Source organism: Anomaloglossus baeobatrachus, chromosome 8, assembly GCF_048569485.1.
Source record: "Anomaloglossus baeobatrachus isolate aAnoBae1 chromosome 8, aAnoBae1.hap1, whole genome shotgun sequence".
Classification (NCBI taxonomy): Eukaryota; Metazoa; Chordata; class Amphibia; order Anura; family Aromobatidae; genus Anomaloglossus; species Anomaloglossus baeobatrachus.
In genome coordinates, this window is record NC_134360.1 from 38,670,478 (window position 1) to 38,693,145 (window position 22,668).

Below are 22,668 nucleotides of genomic sequence, written 5' to 3' on the forward strand. Positions count from 1 at the left end.
GCCCCTTGCGACCCTTTGGGGTGGTACCGCAGGGTGAATAGGGGTGCCCAGAAAAATTCAGCCCCGCGTGCCAACCGGGGAGTGGTACCGTGGAATTGGACGGGGGAGAGGGCCCGACAACTCAAGCCTCTGCGACCTAGGGGAGCGGTACCCACACGGGCTGCGAGAGCTGAGGTAGAGAAAAGATACCTGCAGAAAAAGAAAATTACCACAGATGAGAGCGACGAGCGTCGCCGAGAAAAAATGAAAAAAATAACGCAAAAAATCAAGTGGCTGAAGGGGGCCTAGTCGGCCCACATCAGCCTCCTACGACACTAAGCAAAAAACTGATTGAGCCCGCCTCCGGCTCAGGGGTTATACTGCTGGGGAGGAGCTAACTTTTTCTGTTTACTTAGTGTCAGCCTCCTAGTGACAGCAGCATAACCCATGGTCCTGTGTCCCCCAATGAAACGACAGAGAAAAAGAATTTACGGTAAGTAAACAAAATTCTCTTTATCTTCAATCTTATCGATAGGGAATAACCTTTCAATTCTGGGAATTCTCCTTAAAGGTAGACAGAGATCCCGGTTCTGCCGGATTTTACTCCGTCTCTTCTTGTGGGTGGATGTCCTCCTTCAGCTTTTGCACTAAACTGGCTAGGTCTGGCTAGCAGGGGGTGTATATGCTAGGAGGGAGGAGCTACACGTTTTGAGTGTAGTAACTTTGTGTGTCCTCCGGAGGCAGTAGCTATACACCCCATGGTCTGGGTCTCCCATGACGGAACTATAAGAAAAAGAATTTACGGTAAGTAACAAAATTCTCTTTATTTCACAGATATCTAGTGTTCGCATTTCACAATCTCCAGGCCTTGCCCACAGAGCACATATAGATGCCCTTCACCACGTGTCCAGCAGTCTAAATCTGACACATCTGCCACATGACAGAATCTGGTGGCCACATGTTTAAGATCACTGTCCCCAATATTCCAAACAGTCAGACGCTGATCCACAGAAACTGATACCAGGAGGTCCTCTCGGAGGATGCGCAGGCCGGTGACATGTGCAGCGTGAGCAGAGTTGGCAGAGACTGACCGGAGAAGTTGGGCACCTTCATTGTGGTCCAATATTAGCAAAGACACGCAGATGGAATTGTCATCTCCTCCACTGGCGACCAGATATTGTCCATCCTTAATCATCCGGACACAGAGACTGTTGATCCCACATTGGTGAACGGAGGCAGTAAAGCAAACGGATCCCAGATCTGTGAGGAGCAGAGTTCTCATTAGTTTTCATTATCAATTACCCCAGTTTTGCATACAATGCATTCAACAGAGTGCGTTTTTTTCTGAATCCGTATGTCACACTCCACCTCGAGTCCTAGCACTGAGTGTAACATCATCGATTTTATCAAGAGTGTTCCTTTAAGAAAGCATTAAAGTGTAATACCCAATTGGGCAAATTATCCTATAATAGATAAAAGACAACTTGCAGATCGGTGATGAGCCCACCGACCCCGAGACCTCTGAAGTGCCCATGTGCGCCACCGCTCCATTCTCCATAGGACTGTCATGCACTCTGTATCACTAGCAGTCTCAAAGACAATGGACAGAATAGTGGCCTGCATGCTCTGCCCTGGGTGTATACCAACATAAATCGATGTGGGTCCCGACCACCGAAGCTGTACTTTTAATAGCACCTTTTTGGGAATACATATAATCCATGAAAGATTTGTATTTTTGTGGTGGGGTAAATTAATAAAAAGGTGTTCTACTATTGCTTTTAGGGATTAGTCTCTACAGCATTCACTGTGCAGTATAAATTACTTTACTGCTCTATTTTGTGAGTTCTTAGGCCATGTGCGCACTAGAAAGTGACTTTTTCTTATGGAAAAACTGGACCCTCTGAAAGAATCCCACACCTGCGGTAAAAAAATGCACCAAAACCGCAACAAAATCCGCATGATTTTTTACCGCGGTTTGGTGCAGATTTGCAGCGGTTAGGAAGTAACATGCTCATTTATTCCGCAGCGGGTAAATCCACAGGTATAAAAACACGCAGTGTGCGCACAGCATTTTATAAAACTTTTAAGCCATGTGCCCACCCTGCGGAAAATTTGCAAAATTTGCTGCGATTTTTTCGCGGAAATTCCGCGGATTTTTCAAAAATCCGCAGTACAGTGAGTCCCCAGCCATTTCTATGGCATTTGGGGACTGCTGTGCCCATGCTGCGTTTTTTTTCCGCAGCGAAAATAATGCGTTTTTTCCCTGCGGAAAAATCTGCAGCATGACAATTATTTCTGCGGATTTCTCCGCAGGGTCCCATACTTACCTGCCTTGATAGAAGACACCGGAGTCACTTCCTCCGTCCTGTGCACAGGAGCGCGGTGGACCCAGGAGCAGGAAGGAAGAGGTGGGCGGGGCCTGCACGAGCTCCGGTCATGTGACAGCCGGAGCTAGTTCAGGCCCGCCCACCTTCTCCTGTACAGGGCAGACACGGCTGGACAGTGAAGTGCTGCGTGATGGAGGTAAGTATGAACTCCCGATCACTCAGCACTTGTTCTGCATTGAGGATGTAGTGCCGAAGCCATGGTACTGTATCCTCAATGCAGAATACCGCACCATATCCGCAGGACATTCCGCTGTGCATCCGCAGCATGAAAACAGACAAAAGTTGTGCTGCGGATTTCTGAGAGCTCCTGCGGATATATCCGCAGGACACTGTACCCGTGGGCTCATAGCCTTAGGTTTTGCTGAGGAATGACTGCAGCAATGTAAAGGGGGCTTTACACGCTGTGACATCGCTAATGATATATCGTCGGGGTCACGCCGTTAGCGACATCGCAGCGTGTGACACCAAGGAGCGACGATCATCGAGCTCAAAAATGTGAAAAATCGTTGCTCGTTGACACGTCGCTCCTTTTCCAAATATCATTGCTGCTGCAGGTACGATGTTGTTTGTCGTTCCTGCAGCAGCATACATCGCTATGTGTGACACCGCAGGAACGACGAACATCTCCTACCTGCCTCCACCGGCAATGCGGAAGGAAGGAGGTGGGCGGGATGTTCCGGCCGCTCATCTCCGCCCCTCGGCTTCTATTGGATGGCCGCCGTGTGACGTCGCTGTGAGACCGCACGAACCGCCGCCTTAGAAAGGAGATGGATCGCCGGCCAGAGCGACGTCGCAGGGCAGGTAAGTCCGTGTGACGGGTGTTAGCGATGTTGTGCGCCATGGGCAGCGATACTGTATGCCCATGACGCACAACCGACTTGGGGCGGGAACGCTCGCTAGCGATATCGGTACCGATATCGCAGTGTGTAAAGTGCCCTTTAGACACATTTTCTGTGGCAAATCCGCTGTAAATCCGTAGCCTGCGCACATAGCCTTACAATGTTTATTTTTTATGATTCACTACTTTTGTGCAATAAAAACTTATTACCTTATTTACTTTTTTTTTTTGGGTACATATTACTTGTTCATTTTTATGCACTTTGTATGCCTTTTAACATGAATAATAAATATTTATGTAATAGTGCAATATTTTGCATATGCGGTGAGTTTTTTTTCTTTTATAGTCTCATTAGCTGATTTGAACATGCAATCCTCTAATTTGTTGCGATATCTCTGTATTGCAGTATATTATACCTGTTAATGTCACACCTCCCTCTGCAAAACCATCACAATCCCTATTGAAAGTGGCATCTAAGGGGTTAAACAGGCAGGATTTTGGATGCACAGAACCCTCTTTACCTTAGCCATATGTTGTTTATGTATCATGGATCAAATGATCTTTTTTCCTGTAACCCTGGGGAAATCACTCAGCACTTGATAAATGTGTAATGAGCCTCTTTAGTGTATGCTAGCACCAATGCGCGATCACTACCTCCCCTACCAGAACGAGTGTGCACTAGAATAACTGCTACAGACCTACGCCATACAGCCTGCCCTCCTCCCCCTGCCGACAGACGCAAACAGCCCTCTTTACTATCTACTATTCCTCAAGATCTAAACTACGACCTATTTGTTATGACACTGGTCTGTGTGTTTCAGTGATATAGGCTGGATGTGAGGTCTGCATTTTCTTCCTAGCAATATAGGCTAAGTGTAAGGTCTGTGTGTCCCTCTCAGTAATATAGGCTGGATGTGAGGGTCTGTGTGTCCCTCCCAGTAATATAGGCTGGATGTGAGGGTCTGTGTGTCCCTCCCAGTAATATAGGCTGGATGTGAGGGTCTGTGTGTCCCTCCCAGTAATATAGGCTGGATGTGATGTCTGTATGTCTCTCCCAGTAATATAGACTGGATGTAGGGTCTGTGTGTCCCTCCCAGTAATATAGGCTGGATGTGAGGGTCTGTGTGTCCCTCCCAGTAATATAGGCTGGATGTGAGGTCTATGTGTCCCTCCCAGTAATATAGGCTGGATGTGAGGGTCTGTGTGTCCCTCCCAGTAATATAGGCTGGATGTGAGGTCTATGTGTCCCTCCCAGTAATATAGGCTGGATGTGGGGGTCTGTGTGTCCCTCCCAGTAATATAGGCTGGATGTGAGGGTCTGTGTGTCTCTCCCAGTAATATAGACTGGATGTAGGGTCTGTGTGTCTCTCCCAGTAATATAGGCTGGATGTGAGGTCTTTGTGTCCCTTTCAGTAATATAGGCTGGATGTGAGGGTCTGTGTGTCTCTCCCAGTAATATAGACTGGATGTAGGGTCTGTGTGTCCCTCCCAGTAATATAGACTGGATGTAGGGTCTGTGTGTCCCTCCCAGTAATATAGGCTGGATGTGAGGTCTATGTGTCCCTCTCAGTAATATAGGCTGGATGTGAGGGTCTGTGTGTCTCTCCCAGTAATATAGACTGGATGTAGGGTCTGTGTGTCCCTCCCAGTAATATAGGCTGGATGTGAGGTCTGTGGGTCTCACCCAGTAATATAGGCTGGATGTGAGGTCTGTGTGTCCCTCTCAGTAATATAGGCTGGATGTAAGGTCTGTGGATCTCTCCCAGTAATATAGGCTGGATGTGAGGTCTGTGGGTATCACCCAGTAATATAGGCTGGATGTGAGGTCTATGTGTCCCTCTCAGTAATATAGGCTGGATGTGGGGTCTGTGTGTCTCTCCCAGTAATATAGACTGGATGTGAGGTCTGTGTGTCCCTCTCAGTAATATAGGCTGGATGTGAGTTCTGTGGATCTCTCCCAGTAATATAGGCTGGATGTGAGGTCTGTGGGTCTCGCCCAGTAATATAGGCTGGATGTGAGGTCTGTGGGTCTCGCCCAGTAATATAGGCTGGATGTGAGGTCTGTGGGTCTCGCCCAGTAATATAGGCTGGATGTGAGGTCTGTGGGTCTCGCCCAGTAATATAGGCTGGATGTGAGCTCTGTGTCTCTCTCCCAGTAATATAGGCTGGATGTGAGGTCTGTGGAGCTCTCCCAGTAACATAGGCTAAATGTGCAGTCTCTGTGTCTCTCCCAGTAATATAGACTGGATGCCAGGTCTGTATTTTCCTCATAGTATAGGCTGGATGCAAGGTCAGTATTTTCCCCCAAGTAATATCGGCTAAATGCACAATCCCTGTGTCTCTCTCAGTAATTTAGGCTGGATGTGGAGTCTGTGTGTTTCTACCAGTGATATAGACTGGATTTAAGCTCTGTGTTTTCCTCCCAGTAATATAGGCTGGATGTGAGGTCTATGAATCTTTCCCAGTAAAATAGACTGGAAGCCAGGTCTGTATTTTCCTCACAGTAGTATAGGCTGGATGCGAGGTCAGTATTTTCCTCCCAGTAATATAGGCTTGGATGTGAGCTGTGTGTCTATCCAGGGTGCTGCCATTTTCATTAGCAAAAATATCAACACAACTTCTCTCCTGTAGTTTTTTTTTCTCTGCCTTCCCAGACACTTTACATGCTTCCTCCCTTTTCCACTGCAGATCCCTGTAAATCCCCTTCTCTTATGTCATCTCTAAGGCTATGTGTCCACGGTAGAATGTACCTGCGGATTTTTCTGCATGAAAATCCGCGACTTTCGCGGAAAATCCGCACCTTATTTTTGCCGCGGAATTGTCGCGGATTTTGATGCGGATTTTTTTTTTCCCCCCATTCTATACCCAAAATCCGCACCAAAATCCGCAAGAATAATTGACATGCTGCAGATTTTTCCAGATCAAAATCCGCGGCAAATCCGCCGCGGAAAAATTCGCAGCATGGACACAGCATTTCGAAAATGCCATTGAAATGGCTTGGAAGTGCCGCTGCTGCAGATTTTCGGAAAATCCGCGGCAAATCCGCGGCAAAATCCGCAGCGTGGGCACATAGCCTAACACTGAAAGAAGGTGAGAGCAGATAAAGTCAAGAGGACCTTTGACAAATTTGTTACATTTCTGAAGAGCAATGACCTGGATAACGGACTTAGACACTTTGTAGCAGCAAAATGATGGACATTTTTTAATGAAGACCATTTCAAAAGTTGATTAACTTTGTATTTACAAAAGCAAATAAACAATGAAATAAATATTTTCTATGATTGCAGCATATGAATTTTAGTGCTAGTGACTGTCACTAATGACACTCCATATACATAATATATAGACTTACCTTGCAGAGGACAATCTGTTTCCCCTTTTTCCAGCATCATATCAGCACCAGATATTATGACAGATACATCCCATAATGCAATGTGACCATCAGTAGCGCCACTGCACAGCATGACTCTGAAATAAAAGGGAAAACAAATGCATCTGGTGCCAGGCTATAGTAAAGCTACAACATGGAGTAATGGGGATAATGCAAATCCTCAGGTTTCTTAAATGCATCAATGAGGCCTTTTTTTTTTTTATTTGGGATGACTTTTAAAAAGAAACCTTTCCCTTTAAGAGAGCCCTGCTAAGTCATATGGACCCCTGCTGGAGCCTCCTCTATTGGTCAGAATTAATAATATACGACTCCAGAATCTGGAGGACTCACCAAATCATTTTCATTATGGCCATGTAATACCACATTTCTCCAATAGAGGTCACTGCAGGACAGGATGTTTGACTGCCAGCAGCGTTCCCAGGTGATAACAGATGATCGGCAGCAATTTCAGTTGCCAAAAAGCGTAAAAAAGACCTAATACTTATTGATGCAAGACAGGAAACATTTTTTTTTCTGGAATTTTACCTTGATTTGTTGCCAAATGTATGTATGAACGTCTCTACTTTCAGTACACAGCGCTGGTGGTAAAAGGATTCGGCTACCAATATCATCTGCCGAGAATTCTCCCTCAACACAAAGAATCTAAGGAAAAAAAAAACAATCAAGAAAAGCTAAATAAATGATCCAAATCATTGGATCTGGATCCAAATAAAGAAAGTTAGCGGTGGGTACAAGATGAACCCACATGACCACGTGATCATCTGTGTCCTCTTCTGTGCAGAACAGCAGAGGAGTAGAACATGTGCAGATACCGTCTGTCAGTCACTGTTCTGCCACTATACAGAAGAGAATACAGCTGAAAATGCTTCCATGTGAGAAAATCTAGAGACTTCCACCATATTGACCAGTACGGATGCAGACAGCGCCGGTCTGCAATGTTTATGTAATCTTTATATAGTCATTTCCTGCCAGGTATTTCAGGCCCCTATTCTTGATTACAAAGGCAGGAGAAAAACGGGTTTAAATACCGCGCCAAAACCACAGGAGTCCGGAGGATATTAGTAAATCCCTTTTTATTTTCTCAGGTCTACGCGTTTCAGGGACATATCCGTCCCCTTCATCAGGACAATATACAGGGAATAATACAGCAAAAAAGGGGCCGCAGGCTCCTATATATATATATATGTCTAAAATAGCCACGTATACACTTATTACGTCATCCTCCTCTTGACTCATAGATGTTCACCCCATACCCGTTTACTGGATAAGACCCTATTTGCGCCTATTCTTTCCACAGTTGTTTTTCTTTCCTCAGGCCCCTATTCTTGGAATTGGTGGGTGGTCAGACCCCAACAAACCTCAGGAGTAGAAAAAAAACACCAGCTCACCCACTTGGAGTTCCATAAGAATCTGACCAGTGCACGGACATCAGCAGAACCCACTGAAGTGTGAATATGAAGAAAGGAAATTCCAGCATCCAGGTTCCAGATTATTTTAAAAAACTAATTTCTTTATTCCAAAATTATTAAAAGGTCATTCCATATGTATAAAGAAGGGAATTTTGTTTACTTACCATAAATTCCTTTTCTTCTAGCTCCAATTGGGAGACCCAGACAATTGGGTGTATAGCTACTGCCTCCGGAGGCCACACAAAGTATTACACTTAAAAGTGTAAAGCCCCTCCCCTTCTGGCTATACACCCCCCGTGGGATCACGGGCTCATCAGTTTTAGTGCAAAAGCAAGAAGGAGGAAAGCCAATAACTGGTTTAAAGACAAATTCAATCCGAAGAAACATCGGAGAACTGAAACCATTCAACATGAACAACATGTGTACCCGAAAAAACAAAAAACCCTAAGAAAACAGGGCGGGTGCTGGGTCTCCCAATTGGAGCTAGAAGAAAAGGAATTTACGGTAAGTAAACAAAATTCCCTTCTTCTTTGTCGCTCCTAATTGGGAGACCCAGACAATTGGGACGTCCAAAAGCAGTCCCTGGGTGGGTAAAAGAATACCTCGTGATAGGGCCGTCAAACAGCCCTTTCCTACGGGTGGGCAACCGCCGCCTGAAGGACTTGTCTACCTAGGCTGGCGTCCGCCGAAGCGTAGGTATGCACCTGATAATGCTTGGTAAAAGTGTGCAGACTCGACCAGGTAGCCGCCTGGCACACCTGCTGAGCCGTAGCCTGGTGCCGTAATGCCCAGGACGCACCCACGGCTCTGGTAGAATGGGCCTTCAGCCCTGAGGGAACCGGAAGCCCAGCAGAACGGTAGGTTTCAAGAATTGGTTCCTTGATCCACCGAGCCAGGGTGTATTTGGAAGCCTGCGACCCTTTACGCTGACCAGCGACAAGGACAAAGAGTGCATCCGAGCGGCGCAGGGGCGCCGTGCGGGAAATGTAGATCCTGAGTGCTCTCACCAGATCCAATAAATGCAAACCCTTTTCAAATTGATGAACTGGATGAGGACACAAAGAAGGTAAGGTGATATCTTGATTGAGATGAAAGGGGGATACCACCTTAGGGAGAAACTCCGGAATCGGACGCAGAACCACCTTGTCCTGGTGAAACACCAGGAAGGGAGATTTGCATGACAGCGCTGCTAGCTCGGACACTCTCCGAAGAGACGTGACCGCTACTAGAAAGGCCACTTTCTGTGAAAGACGAGAAAGGGAAACATCCCTCATAGGCTCGAAAGGCGGCTTCTGGAGAGCAATTAGAACCTTGTTCAGATCCCAAGGCTCTAACGGCCGCTTGTAAGGAGGGACGATATGACAAACCCCTTGCAGGAACGTGCGTACCTGAGGAAGTCGTGCTAGGCGCTTCTGAAAAAATACAGATAGCGCTGAGACTTGTCCTTTAAGGGAGCTGAGCGACAAACCTTTTTCCAACCCGGATTGCAGGAAGGAAAGAAAAATAGGCAATGCAAATGACCAGGGAGAAACTCCCTGAGCAGAGCACCAAGATAAAAATATCTTCCACGTCCTGTGGTAGATCTTGGCGGAGGATGGCTTTCTAGCCTGTCTCATGGTGGCAATAACCTCATGAGATAATCCTGAAGACGCTAGGATCCAGGACTCAATGGCCACACAGTCAGGTTCAGGGCCGCAGAATTCTGATGGAAAAACGGCCCTTGAGACAGCAAGTCTGGCCGGTCTGGTAGTGCCCACGGTTGGCCTACCGTGAGGTGCCACAGATCCGGGTACCACGACCTCCTTGGCCAGTCTGGAGCGACTAGGATGGCGCGGCGGCAGTCGAACCTGATCTTGCGCAGCACTCTGGGCAACAATGCCAGAGGTGGGAACACATAAGGTAGCCTGAACTGCGACCAATCTTGAACTAAGGCGTCTGCCGCCAGAGCTCGGTGATCATGAGACCGTGCCATGAAGACCGGGACCTTGTTGTTGTGCCGTGACGCCATCAGGTCGACGTCCGGCATCCCCCAGCGGCGACAGATCTCTTGAAACACGTCCGGGTGAAGGGACCATTCCCCTGCGTCCATGCCCTGGCGACTGAGGAAGTCTGCTTCCCAGTTTTCCACGCCTGGGATGTGAACTGCGGATATGGTGGATGCCGTTTCTTCCACCCACGTCAGAATCCGCCGGACTTCGTGGAAGGCTTGCCGACTGCGTGTTCCTCCTTGGTGGTTGATGTATGCCACCGCTGTGGAGTTGTCCGACTGAATTCGGATCTGCTTGCCTTCCAGCCACTGCTGGAAGGCTTGTAGGGCAAGATACACTGCTCTGATTTCCAGAACATTGATCTGAAGGGTGGACTCTTCCTGAGTCCACGTACCTTGAGCCCTGTGGTGGAGAAACACTGCTCCCCACCCCGATAGACTCGCGTCTGTCGTGACTACCGCCCAGGATGGGGGTAGGAAGGACTTTCCTTTTGACAATGAGGTGGGAAGAAGCCACCACCGAAGAGATTCCTTGGCCGCCTGAGAAAGGGAGACGTCTCTGTCGAGGGACGTCGACTTCCCGTCCCATTGGCGGAGAATGTCCCATTGTAGTGGACGCAGATGAAACTGCGCGAAAGGGACTGCCTCCATTGCTGCTACCATCTTCCCTAGGAAGTGCATGAGGCGTCTCAAGGGGTGCGACTGGCCTTGAAGGAGAGATTGCACCCCTGTCTGTAGTGAACGCTGTTTGTCCAGCGGAAGCTTCACTATCGCTGAGAGAGTATGAAACTCCATGCCAAGGTATGTTATCGATTGGGTCGGGGTTAGATTTGACTTTGAAAAGTTGATGATCCACCCGAAACTCTGAAGAGTCTTCAGCGCAACGTTCAGGCTGTGTTGGCATGCCTCCTGAGAGGGTGCCTTGACAAGTAGATCGTCCAAATACGGGATCACAGAGTGACCTTGAGAGTGCAGGACTGCTACTACTGCTGCCATGACTTTGGTGAAGACCCGTGGGGCTGTCGCCAGCCCGAAAGGCAGAGCTACGAACTGAAGGTGTTCGTCTCCTATAACGAAGCGTAGAAAACGCTGGTGCTCTGGAGCAATCGGCACGTGGAGATAAGCATCCTTGATGTCTATTGATGCTAGGAAATCTCCTTGAGACATTGAGGCGATGACGGAGCGGAGGGATTCCATCCGGAACCGCCTGGTTTTCACGTGCTTGTTGAGCAGTTTTAGATCCAGAACGGGACGGAACGACCCGTCCTTTTTTGGCACCACAAACAAATTGGAGTAAAAACCGTGACCTTGTTCCTGAAGAGGAACGGGGTTCACCACTCCTTCTGCCTTTAGAGTGGACACCGCTTGCAGAAGAGCATCGGCTCGGTCGGGAGGTGGAGAAGTTCTGAAGAATCGAGTTGGAGGACGAGAACTGAACTCTATCCTGTACCCGTGAGACAGAATGTCTCTCACCCAACGGTCTTTGACCTGTGGCAGCCAAATGTCGCCAAAGCGGGAGAGCCTGCCACCGACCGAGGATGCGGAGAGAGGAGGCTGAAAGTCATGAGGAAGCCGCCTTGGTAGCGGGTCTTCCGGCTGTCTTTTTTGGGCGTGACTGAGTCCGCCAAGAATCTGAGCTCCTCTGATCCTTTTGAGTCCCTTTGGACGAGGAGAATTGGGACCTGCCTGAGCCTCGAAAGGACCGAAACCCCGACTGTCCCCTCCTCTGTTGGGGTTTGTTTTGTCTGGGCTGAGGTAAGGATGAATCCTTACCCTTGGAGTGTTTAATGATTTCATCCAAACGCTCACCAAACAGTCGGTCACGAGAAAATGGCAAACTGGTTAAGCACTTTTTGGAAGCAGAATCTGCTTTCCATTCCCTTAACCACAAGGCTCTGCGTAAAACCACGGAGTTGGCGGACGCCACTGCCGTACGGCTCGTAGAGTCTAGGACAGCCTTAATCGCGTAAGACGCAAATGCAGACATTTGAGAGGTTAAGGGTGCCACCTGCGGAGCAGATGTGCGTGTGACCGTGTCAATCTGTGTAAGACCAGCTGAAATAGCTTGGAGTGCCCATACGGCTGCGAATGCTGGAGCCAACGACGCGCCGATAGCTTCATAGATGGATTTCAACCAGAGCTCCATCTGTCTATCAGTGGCATCTTTAAGTGCCGCCCCATCTTCCACTGCAACTAAGGATCTAGCCGCAAGCCTGGAGATTGGAGGATCCACCTTGGGACACTGGGTCCAGCCCTTGACCACGTCAGGGGGAAAAGGATAACGTGTATCCTTAAGCCGTTTGGAGAAACGCTTATCCGGATAAGCGTGGTGTTTCTGGATTGCCTCTCTAAAGTCAGAGTGGTCCAGAAAAGTACTTAATTTACGCTTGGGATACCTGAAATGGAATTTCTCCTGCTGTGAAGCTGACTCCTCCACAGGAGGAGCTGGGGGAGAAATATCTAACATTTTATTGATGGACGCTATAAGATCATTCACTATGGCGTCACCATCAGGTGTATCCAGATTGAGAGCGGTCTCAGGATCAGAATCCTGATCAGCTACCTCCGCCTCATCATACAGAGGGTCCTCCTGCTGGGACCCTGACCAGTGTGATGAAGTCGAGGGCCGCTCATAGCGAGCTCGTTTAGGCTGTCTGGGACTGTCGTCCGTGTCAGAGCCGTCACCCTGGGATGCAAGTGACACCCCCGGAGCCCGGAGCTGTTCCAACTGAGGGGGACCAGGGAGCAATGATTCAACAGTGCCCATGGCCTGAGTTACTGGTCTAGACTGCAATGTTTCAAGAATTTTAGTCATAGTCACAGACAATCTGTCAGCAAAAACTGCAAACTCCGTCCCTGTCACCTGGACAGTATTCACAGGAGGTTCTGCCTGGGTCACCTCTGGCAGAGGCCCCGGCCGAGCAAGTGCCACAGGGGCCGAGCACTGCACACAATGGGGGTCAGTGGAGCCTGCCGGTAGAGCAGCCTCACATGCGGTACAAGCAGCATAGAAAGCCCGTGCCTTGGCACCCTTGCTTTTTGCGGACGACATGCTGTTGTCTCCTCTGAGTAATCTAGGAGGGTATATAGCAGAGAATCACCAGCGACCGTACAGTGCAATGTATAGCTGCAAGCATAAAAATACAATGTACACTTCGGCACCAGTGGGGGTCAGCCCTTGAGGGCTGCTTACCGCCCGCTCAAAAGCGGGTGTGTGGTCGCCAGAATCCCGTGTCTGGGTCTCCCAGTCTCCTCTCTCCAGCTCAGACTGCACACAGGAATGGCTGCCGGCGTCCTGTGAAGAGCGGCGGACCGTGGGCGTGCCTCAGACAAAGTGCGGGAAACTGGCGTCCCACTGTGCCCAGTGTGAGGGCTGGAGTATGCAAAGCAGACTCCAGCCCTCTGCGCTGACGTTCTGTACAGCGTCCCGCCCTTCCCCTGACTGGCAGGCCTGGGGGCGGGAACGAAACGAAACTAGGCCGCAAAAGCCGGGGACTCGAGTAATAAGCGCGGCCGTCATATATGCACGGCCAGCGCGGAAGTCCCCGGCGCACCACAAGTCCCAGCCGCGCCGCAGCGAAAAAACTGACAACAGCGGCCGGCGCGGCAGTTTCTAATACATGTCCCTACTCAGCAGAGCTGTAGATAGGAATGGCACCAGCGCGCAGCGCTGTTGTCCCCGGCGCACTAACACACCCAGCAATGCTGCAGTGTGCGCGCGGTATGTACGGGGACACAGAGTACCTTGACGTAGCAGGGCCCTGTCCCTGACGATACTCAGCTCCATTCCAGCAGATTCTCCAGGGGCTGTGGATGGAGCACGGTCTCAGTGCCTGGAGACCGGTAAAATCCCACTTCACCCAGAGCCCCAAGGGGGATGGGGAAGGAAGCAGCATGTGGGCTCCAGCCTCCGTACCCGCAATGGGTACCTCAACCTTAACAAACACCGCCGACAAAAAGTGGGGTGAGAAGGGAGCATGCTGGGGGCCCTAGTATGGGCCCTCTTTTCTTCCATCCGACATAGTCAGCAGCTGCTGCTGACTAAACCGTGGAGCTATGCATGTATGTGTGCCTCCTTCGCACAAAGCATGAAAACTGATGAGCCCGTGATCCCACGGGGGGTGTATAGCCAGAAGGGGAGGGGCTTTACACTTTTAAGTGTAATACTTTGTGTGGCCTCCGGAGGCAGTAGCTATACACCCAATTGTCTGGGTCTCCCAATCAGGAGCGACAAAGAAAACAAGTGGCAAAATTCAAACCGGTATTAGGTCTCAGACTAAGGAGGTAACCCTCCGAAACGCGTACCTGTTTGAATTTTGCCACTTGTTTTTATACATATGGAATGACCTTTTAATAACTTTGGAATAAAGAAATTCGTTTTTTAAAATAATCTGGAACCTGGATGCTGGAATTTCCTTTCCCCAACAAACCTCAGGGTATCATTTAATTATGGGAATAATACTTTAAACTGTAAAAAAAAAAAAAAAAATTACAATTTACCTTCAACCACCACTAGAGGGAGCCTATTGAAGACAAATTCATTATTGAGTTCAATGGAAGCTGTTTAAAGGGATTGGCCACTTTACACTTTTTATTTCCTAAAAGGCCCTAAAGTGCTTGATGTGGCACATACATTTGTAAAGGTCCTGATCTTCATTTGTTCAGTACAATGCCCCAGAAAAAGCAACTGGATATGAGCCACCGCTCTATTCAATATCTATGGGACTGCCGAAAAGACCCGAGCGCTCTACTCTCCAGCAGTTCTATAAAGAACAAATGCCACACATCCGTAGCCATGACTCCTTCCTCTGGACCATTTCAAAGCCCCCTTCTAGGAGTCAGTAGACCCTCCCCATGTATACAAGTAATAACCTATCCTTTGATAAGCGATAACTTTTTTTATTTTATTTTACTCACTTCTATATTAATTCCACAGGGTTTTACAGACGTGATTATCTCTGTCCCCATTGGGGCTCACAAACTATATTCCCTATCGTTATGTCTTTGGAGAGTGGGAGGAAACCGACACAAACACGGGGAGAACACTCAAACTCCTTGCAGATTTTGTCCTTGATGGGATTTCCACCCAGGACCCCTGTGCAGTAAGACTGCAGTGCTAACCACTGAGCCGCCGTGATGAGAATAAACCTTTAAATACTAATTAATGGGAATAATATGGTTAATTTAATGGAGGTCATATGCACACACCTTACAGATCCATCACTGCAGGCAGCGGCTAGATACACATAGGAGGATAAAGGCTTCATGCTTTCTGTCACCTGGTCCACTGTTGTAATTGACATGTATCTGACAAAAAGACAAGAGGAAAACATGGGATATTACAAATATAAAGCATGTTATTCATAGAGTGGGAAATCTGCAACTGTCAAATGCTGTATAGTATTATAATGCTATCTCCGCCAATCCCGAGGTAATTTCATAGAGCAGAGGTGTACGTGCTTGCCTTCTGCGCCATTGTAGGTATTAGGCCTTGGTTCCTCTTGTGATTAACACGGACGAGCGCAATCTGATAGAATATCGGATTGCTTTGGCACCAGTGCAAAACTATGGGGCAGTGCCCTGCCCATCTGCTATTTTTTTTCTCATGCCGGATTGGCATGCGAAAAGAATCACAGCACGCTGCGTTTGGCATAGAGTCTCGGCTCACTCGCACCCATTCACGTCTATTGGTGTGTGTGTAACATCGCACTGCACTTGGATGTCATCTGAATGCAGTGCAGATACACGCACAGGAAGGGAGCGGAGAAAAGGGAGAAAGTGCTCTCTCACCGTTCTCCGCAACTGTGATCCGATAGCAGGATCGGATCACAGTTGCAGGACACTTGGCTTATGCTCGCAGCAGAGCATGAGCTGTGGGTCATTAGCATATCGCATACGATGCTCTCGTGTCCCTAGATACCCTAGTGGAATCGAGGCCTTAAAGGGGGTCCCAGCATAGTAACTTATCGCCTGTCCTATGGATAGGGAATAACTTTCAATATTGGAGAATCCCTTTATTTTACAATAAGTATAGCCGGCAGCTCCCATCACCCTATGCAGATGGCAGACCCCGTGTTACGGGAGGGTTACCTGGTTTCCGGATCCATTTTCAGAATCTTGTGTTTATTCTTGATTCTATCCCAGTGCTCATCCAGTCGGTGGGAAGCTAAGTGGATGACTTGACACGGAAGGCTTCCATTAACCTCCTTTGCTTGAATAAACAATCGATACACCTCAATCTGAGCTCTACCCCCAGCAGTGAACAGGAGAGTAGAAAGGACACCATCTTTATGCTCCGTCCTGGCTAAAGCCAAAGTTTTCACACTGGAGAGATGGTCACTTAGGGTTGAAAGGCAATAAAAGTGATTGGGCCCGAAGGCCCAGATATTAACGGTGGTGTCTTCACTGCCTGTGATAAGGATGTCAAGACAATCCTGGCTGCAATCACTAACCGTCCCGACGTACTTCACACTTGTCAGTTCTCGGCCATGTAAGGGTTCCTTCACTACATTCTGGATTCTTTCAACCTGTTGACTGTGGTGGGCAAATACATCACCAGATTTTATGTAGACAAAAACTTCCCTTGAACCATCCTTCTTGTAGCTCCAAGACCTGTGTCCTCCACCGCATGGAACGCAAAGCAGCTTCTCATTACTTCTTGAACTCCACACCACAAAGTCTGTGGAGTGGAAACCAAGGATGTGTAAATCTCCATCGGGGGTGAAGGACAGGCTTTCAATCCACTCCATCCCTTTGCAAGACTTACGTTTTCGGAGCAGGACCAACTGGCGTCCTTCCACCTTCAACTGCCGGTAAAACCCATCGCGACCACTGCTGTACACAAAGCCATTATGGAACTCCACCGAAGTGACACCAAATTTGCCATGAAGGCCAAAAAGAACATGAGACGGCTCTTTTTCGTGTCCTTCTGGAGGGTTGGAGGCACTTTGCAAAACCTCAAAAAGCATTAATGATCCTCTACGATCACCACAGACAATCAAACCTTCTTTGGGTACAAATGCTATGCTGGTGTGCCACCTCTGCTTGCAGGTGGGTAGTAGATACCTACATTTCTCTGTGACAGATGTGATTTCGCCAGACACACAGGTGACCTCAAGCCAAACCATTATTCCATTAGGACCAGAAGAAAACAGGCTGCAAGTGCCTAAAGATGGAGATGGAGCAACCCATGTTAGACTGTGCACTTTACCTTCATGGGGCTTGAACTCTTGACAAGTCGGAGCAGATGTAAGTGAGAAGATCTTAACACTGCCGGTTATGTTGCCTATGGCACATAAGGTGGAATCACTCAACTTGACCACCTCTAGGAGACCATACGATTTATAATTCATATCCTCCAGTACCAAGGTCCATTGCTTGCTGATAAAATCATATGTGTATATAAAACCATAGTCCGTCATGATCATAAGACAATTTATATCTGCCAACAGGATTGCCTTGGGGGCCCCAACAAATTTGGAGTCATCAAAATTTAGATTTAGATTTAATACGCTGCAAGAAGGGGAAGATTTTTCCTTAATTTGCCAAAGTCGGATACCACAGTCTGCTCCACCAGTTGCCACCAAACTAAGCTGATCTTGGATGGCGACAGCTCTTATCCCTCGGCCTCTGTGGCCTTTGAAGTTATGGATGATTTCACCACTATAGCTCCATATGATACAAGCAGAGTCTTCTCCAATACTGATTATGTTGTCTGAGAGGAGTCTTACTGACCACACTCTTGCTTGGTGCCCGTACAATACGAGGAGACACTGGACTTCTGGATCGCAGCTGGTAAGGCTGCCCACGTTCCACAATCTGAGGCTGCGGTCATCAGAGGCCGAAGCCAAAACACCCCTCTGCGCTTCGTAAAAGATGCTGAAAATGACACCATTGTGTCCACTTATTCTCCTTCGAGGCTCTACCCTTCCTTCTTCATTGGTTTGGTCGCACATTCCCCATATGACGAGCTGGTTGAACACAGTCCCAGAGAACAATGTAAGCTCTTTCCAGGTTCTTCCCACAAAATGAGCAGAATACAAGATGCATTTTTCCGAGCAGTGAATTTCCTTCAGGATTTTACCTTTCCTGTAGTCGTAATAAGCTACAGAGTTGTGACCCAAGGCTATGCCAAGGTAAGTGGTGGACTGCGAGGCATCTTCAAGCCACTGAATGTCCCAGATCCAATCATGCAGCGCCCTGACCTCACAGACTCTGGACAGGCTTATTTCTTGATCTGTGTTGCTGAAATTCAAAACAATCAGACCCTTACTTCCAAATACACACAAGACGGCACAGTCTGAGTCTTCTGTACTGAAGGTCTTTATTCCATGAATGACGTAACCGTTGAGTACGGTCTCCTTAAGCCTCCGAGAGCTCAAACTGCTGCTTCTCAAACCATAAATGGTCAGATTAGGGCCTTCACCTAGGAAATAAAACACACAACCTCTATTATAAAACAGCTTTACATTATACAGTTAAAAGGGAACCTGTCAGGTCCAATATGCATCCAGAGCCACGAGAAGTTCTGGGTGCATTTTGCTAATCCCTACCTAACTGTCCCTGTATACACTAGCATAGATAATGAGATCTTTAGAAAAAGTATTTCTAAAGATCTTTTACCGTATGCTAATGAGCGAGTGGACTAGTCCCCTGGGGGTTAGTTCCCCAGCCAGTCACCCCCATTAGCATGTTAGCACACCCACGGGCGGACTATCATGCTAATGAATACGCAGCGTCACAGGATGAGCTCTCACTTCTCCGCCGCCATCGAGTCCGACAGGGGATTTTGGCTCAATGTGCATGACCCCAGAGTTTTGGGTCATGGGCACTATGAAGCCGGGTGTACGCGTCCTGGCTTCAAACTGAAGTAGTGCGCATGACCCAAACACCGGGTCATGCGCAATGAGCCGAAATCCAGTGTCGGACGCGATGGCGCTTGAGAGGTGAGTGAGATCATCCTGTGACGCTGAGTATTTATTAGCATGACAGCACGCCCATAGGGACGTACTAACTTGCTAATGTGGGCGACTGGCAAGGGGAACTAACACCCAGGGGACTACTGCCCTCGCTCATTAGCATACAATAAAAGATCTTTAGAAACACTTTTTCTAAAGATCTCTTTATCTATGCTAGTGTATACAGGGACGGTTAGGCAGGGATTAGCAATATGCACCCAGAACTGCTCGTGGTGCTGGGTGCATATTGCAACCGACAGGTTCACTTTAAAATTACGACATGCACCTTGTCCTACATTCCTCACCCATTCTACATTTCTTGGGCTCTGGAAAACTGAGAAAACATATGTTGAAGCTTCATTGGCAGCCATATTTGTTGTCTCACAGCTTTCCTACAAACCAAGATGTGGCTCAAGTCAAGCTATACATAGCTTATATATATCATCAATTGCTGTGATGTTTGCTGTTATTATGCACTTTAGGTGAATAAAGAAACCTCGCATGTTTTGAGCTGGATTCCCAGATTTTCTACATATATCATACTAGAACTTACCAGCCAGGAGATGGTGACCCACAAACTCCAGTGCCGTAATGGGAGCCACCAGTAGCTGTGACTCCATCTTGGTCTTACAGTGAAGCCTCATCCACAGAGGTCTCCTCAAGTGCCTCTATTAGCCTAGAAGTACAAAAAATATTTTCTCAACACTAATCACCCACATATCACAATCTTCACCTGAACACAGATGCAACATTTTACCTATAATCAGATATTTGTAATTTCTCCAAATTTTTTTAAAAAGGATTTCCCAGGATTAAAAAAAAAACAACAAAACACGACTTTAAAAAATAAGTAGAAAAAAGAAGCGCATCTCTATCAATGCATCGTGCAGCTCAGTCCTGTAGAAGTGAGTGGAGCGGAGCTATAACGCCACATGCAACCTGTGGACAGAGGTGGCGCTGTTCATGGAAGTGGTTATAACCCTGGACATCCCCTTTAATTAATGTTAAAATTAGCCTGTCAGGTGCAATATGCACCCAGAACCACAAACAGTTCTGGGTGCATATTGCTAATCCCTGCCTAACCAACCCTGTATCTAGTAGCATAGATAAAGAGATCCTTAGAAAATTTCAAGAGATTTAGTATTTTATTAATTTAGTATTTCTAAAGATTACATATGAAATGCTGATGAGGCCAGCGACTAGTCGCTAGGGCGTTGGTTCCCTTTACTAGTTGGCCCCCTTAGCACGTAAGTACACCCCTGTGGGTGTGCTAACATGCTAATGAACGCACAGCGTCAGACAATGGTCGCGCTCACCTCTCTGCTGCCATCGCGTCTGACGCTAGACTTTGGCTCAGTGCGCACGATCCAGGACTTTCGGTTATGCGCACTACACAAGTTTGTAGCCAGGACGCGTACACCAGGCTTCAACGTGCGCATAACCGAAAGTCCGGGATCAAGTGCACTGAGACGAAGTCCAGGAGTTGGAAGCAATGGTAGCAGAGAGGTGAGTGAGATCATCCTCTGACGCAACACATTTATTAGCATGATAGCACGCCCACAGGGGCGTGCTTACAAGCTAAGGGGGCCAACTAGCCAAGGGAACCAATGCTCTTGCGACTAGTCCCTGGCCTCATTAGCATATCATAAAGGATCTACAGAAATACTTTTTCTAAAGATCCCTTTATCTATGCTATTGTATACAGGGATGGTTAGGCAGGGATTATCAATATGCACCCAGAACTGCTGGTGGTTCTGGGTGCATATTGGACCTGACAGGTTCCCTTTAATTTACAGTATTTATCTGTTGGGCAGTCATCTTCAACTTGAAACTCTTCATTGCAAATCAATACAACTCCAAGTGTGCCCTGCTATGCTGGGAGTTGTAGTTTTGTGGCCAGGTTGTGCACAACCACACTAAGGTAACATGCAGAGCTCCATTATAACAGTAGGAGGCGAACTACAAGTCACAGCATGTTTTGAATAGCTATGAGTTGCCCCACTGCTCTATACTGTTACTAGTCATCATTATTTCTGTTTCTCCTCTATATTTATACGATTATCGTCCATTTAATTAAAGAATAAATCACTCTGTGAGCTGCCTGCCTGTCATACTCACGCACATGCATTATTTTTCCAGCTGCACTTCCGGGTCTGTCACGTGCTTCCGCTCAGTCTTCCCATCCTATCACAAAGCAGAACACAGCAGCCGTCAAGAATGTAAGCTGAATCCTGATTGGATGGTTGGTGACGGAACCGGGAAGAAGGCTCAGAAGTCGTTGCTAGGCGACGAGACGCTCGGACTCGGAGCACGTGACTTGCAGAACCGTGTGATTTGCAAACACTCGTCATTATTTATAAACTCATTTCCGGATTAGGTGACTCTGTGGTTTGTGCCGGATTTTCCCGATGGCGGTTAGTTGCAGTTTACAGCTGCCAAACTGAACAGTCAGTGCTGCAGTGTAAAGCATGGTTGAATAATTACAGATTCAGCAGCCTAAGTAGACAAGTTCTTTAAACTGTCACTGATCACAGCCCAGCCCTAAATCTGGGATTTCATGGGTGCAGTTAATGTGAATAGGACCTTATTGGCAGCTTTTGATTTAATCAACTCTTTCTTGACCAGACAATTTTCAGTTTTTGGTGTTTTTATTTTATTTTTTTTTGGGTGGGGAGGTGGGGTTCTCTTCTTATTTTTTAAGAGCTGTATTCATTTTATTTTTCCCTCCACAGCTTGTTTTCTGCGGGACAAGTTTCCACTTGAATGACGCCATTGATTTTCCCATATAATGGATTTGAAATTAGGGAACAAAAAAAATGAGATGATGAAAAAAAAAAGCGATTCCACCATTGTTTTTTCCAGTTTAATTTTTACTAAAATGAATAAACGGTAAAAAAAATTACCTGAGAATTTTTAGGTGCAGAGCTAATAATCTATTTGATTTGGGGGCGCATACCATGTTTTGATCGCTTTTTAATGTATTTTGTGGGGGTTTGCATGGGATGTTGGTGATCAATGATTCTTACAGTTTAATTTTTCTTTTTAATCTCATTTTTTTATATTGTTATTTTTCAATTAGGAAAAGAGGCAACTTAACCTATTATCTACCAATGTCCTTTTTGGGACGCCTAATCTTTTGCTTAAAATTCATTAAATTATTAATTAACTCATTTAATTTATACATTAAATTCATTAATTTTGCTTAAATTTCATTTTTAATTTTTTTTTTTTCAGTAAAAATGTCATTTAATAAAAAAAAAAATTCTAATTTGGCAAGTAATGGGTTAAATATTTTTTTTATTCATTACCGTAAACAATACCGTAAATATTTATTTATTTTTACTTGAACCTGTGATCATTTTGTCTCTTGCTTTATAAACGTCAGCATTACAGTATATGGTGAATTATTCATTCTCCTGTGAAGTTGAAACAACATATTTAATAGAAGGAACAAAAATAGCTGTCATGGAGTCTCTCAGTTGGCTCTAGGAAGCCATGGGGTCCTAGCATCAACTCACGATCACACTGGCGACCAGTCTCCTTAAAGGGAATATGTCACCAGGTTTTTGCCACCTAATCTGAGAGCAATATAACGTACGGGGCAGAGATCCTGATTCCAGCAGTGTCCCTTACTGGGCTGCTTAGTGTAGTTTTGATAAAATACCTGTTTAATCAGCAGTAATTTATCATTACAGGACTACTTGGCGTGCTGCAGGTAGT

At 46.9% G+C, this 22,668-nt stretch overlaps 1 protein-coding gene across 2 annotated transcripts; it reads right to left on the reverse strand.

Moving 5' to 3' along the window:
• Positions 1-789: 789 nt before the first annotated feature.
• Positions 790-21,114, reverse strand: WDR6 (WD repeat domain 6). Of its 2 annotated transcripts, none has more exons than XM_075320734.1 (7): positions 21,071-21,114; positions 19,502-19,624; positions 16,082-18,416; positions 15,200-15,298; positions 7,121-7,237; positions 6,557-6,672; positions 790-1,239 (listed from the first exon to the last, which is right to left on the reverse strand). In XM_075320734.1, the coding sequence occupies exons 2-7, from the start codon at positions 19,590-19,592 to the stop codon at positions 818-820; spliced, it is 3,180 nt and encodes a 1,059-aa protein (XP_075176849.1). In that variant the 5' UTR covers positions 19,593-19,624; positions 21,071-21,114; the 3' UTR covers positions 790-817. The 2 variants fall into 2 exon arrangements, with proteins under 2 accessions (XP_075176849.1, XP_075176850.1); XM_075320735.1 differs by having other exon boundaries at positions 21,067-21,114.
• Between the last annotated feature and the right edge of the window lie 1,554 nt (positions 21,115-22,668).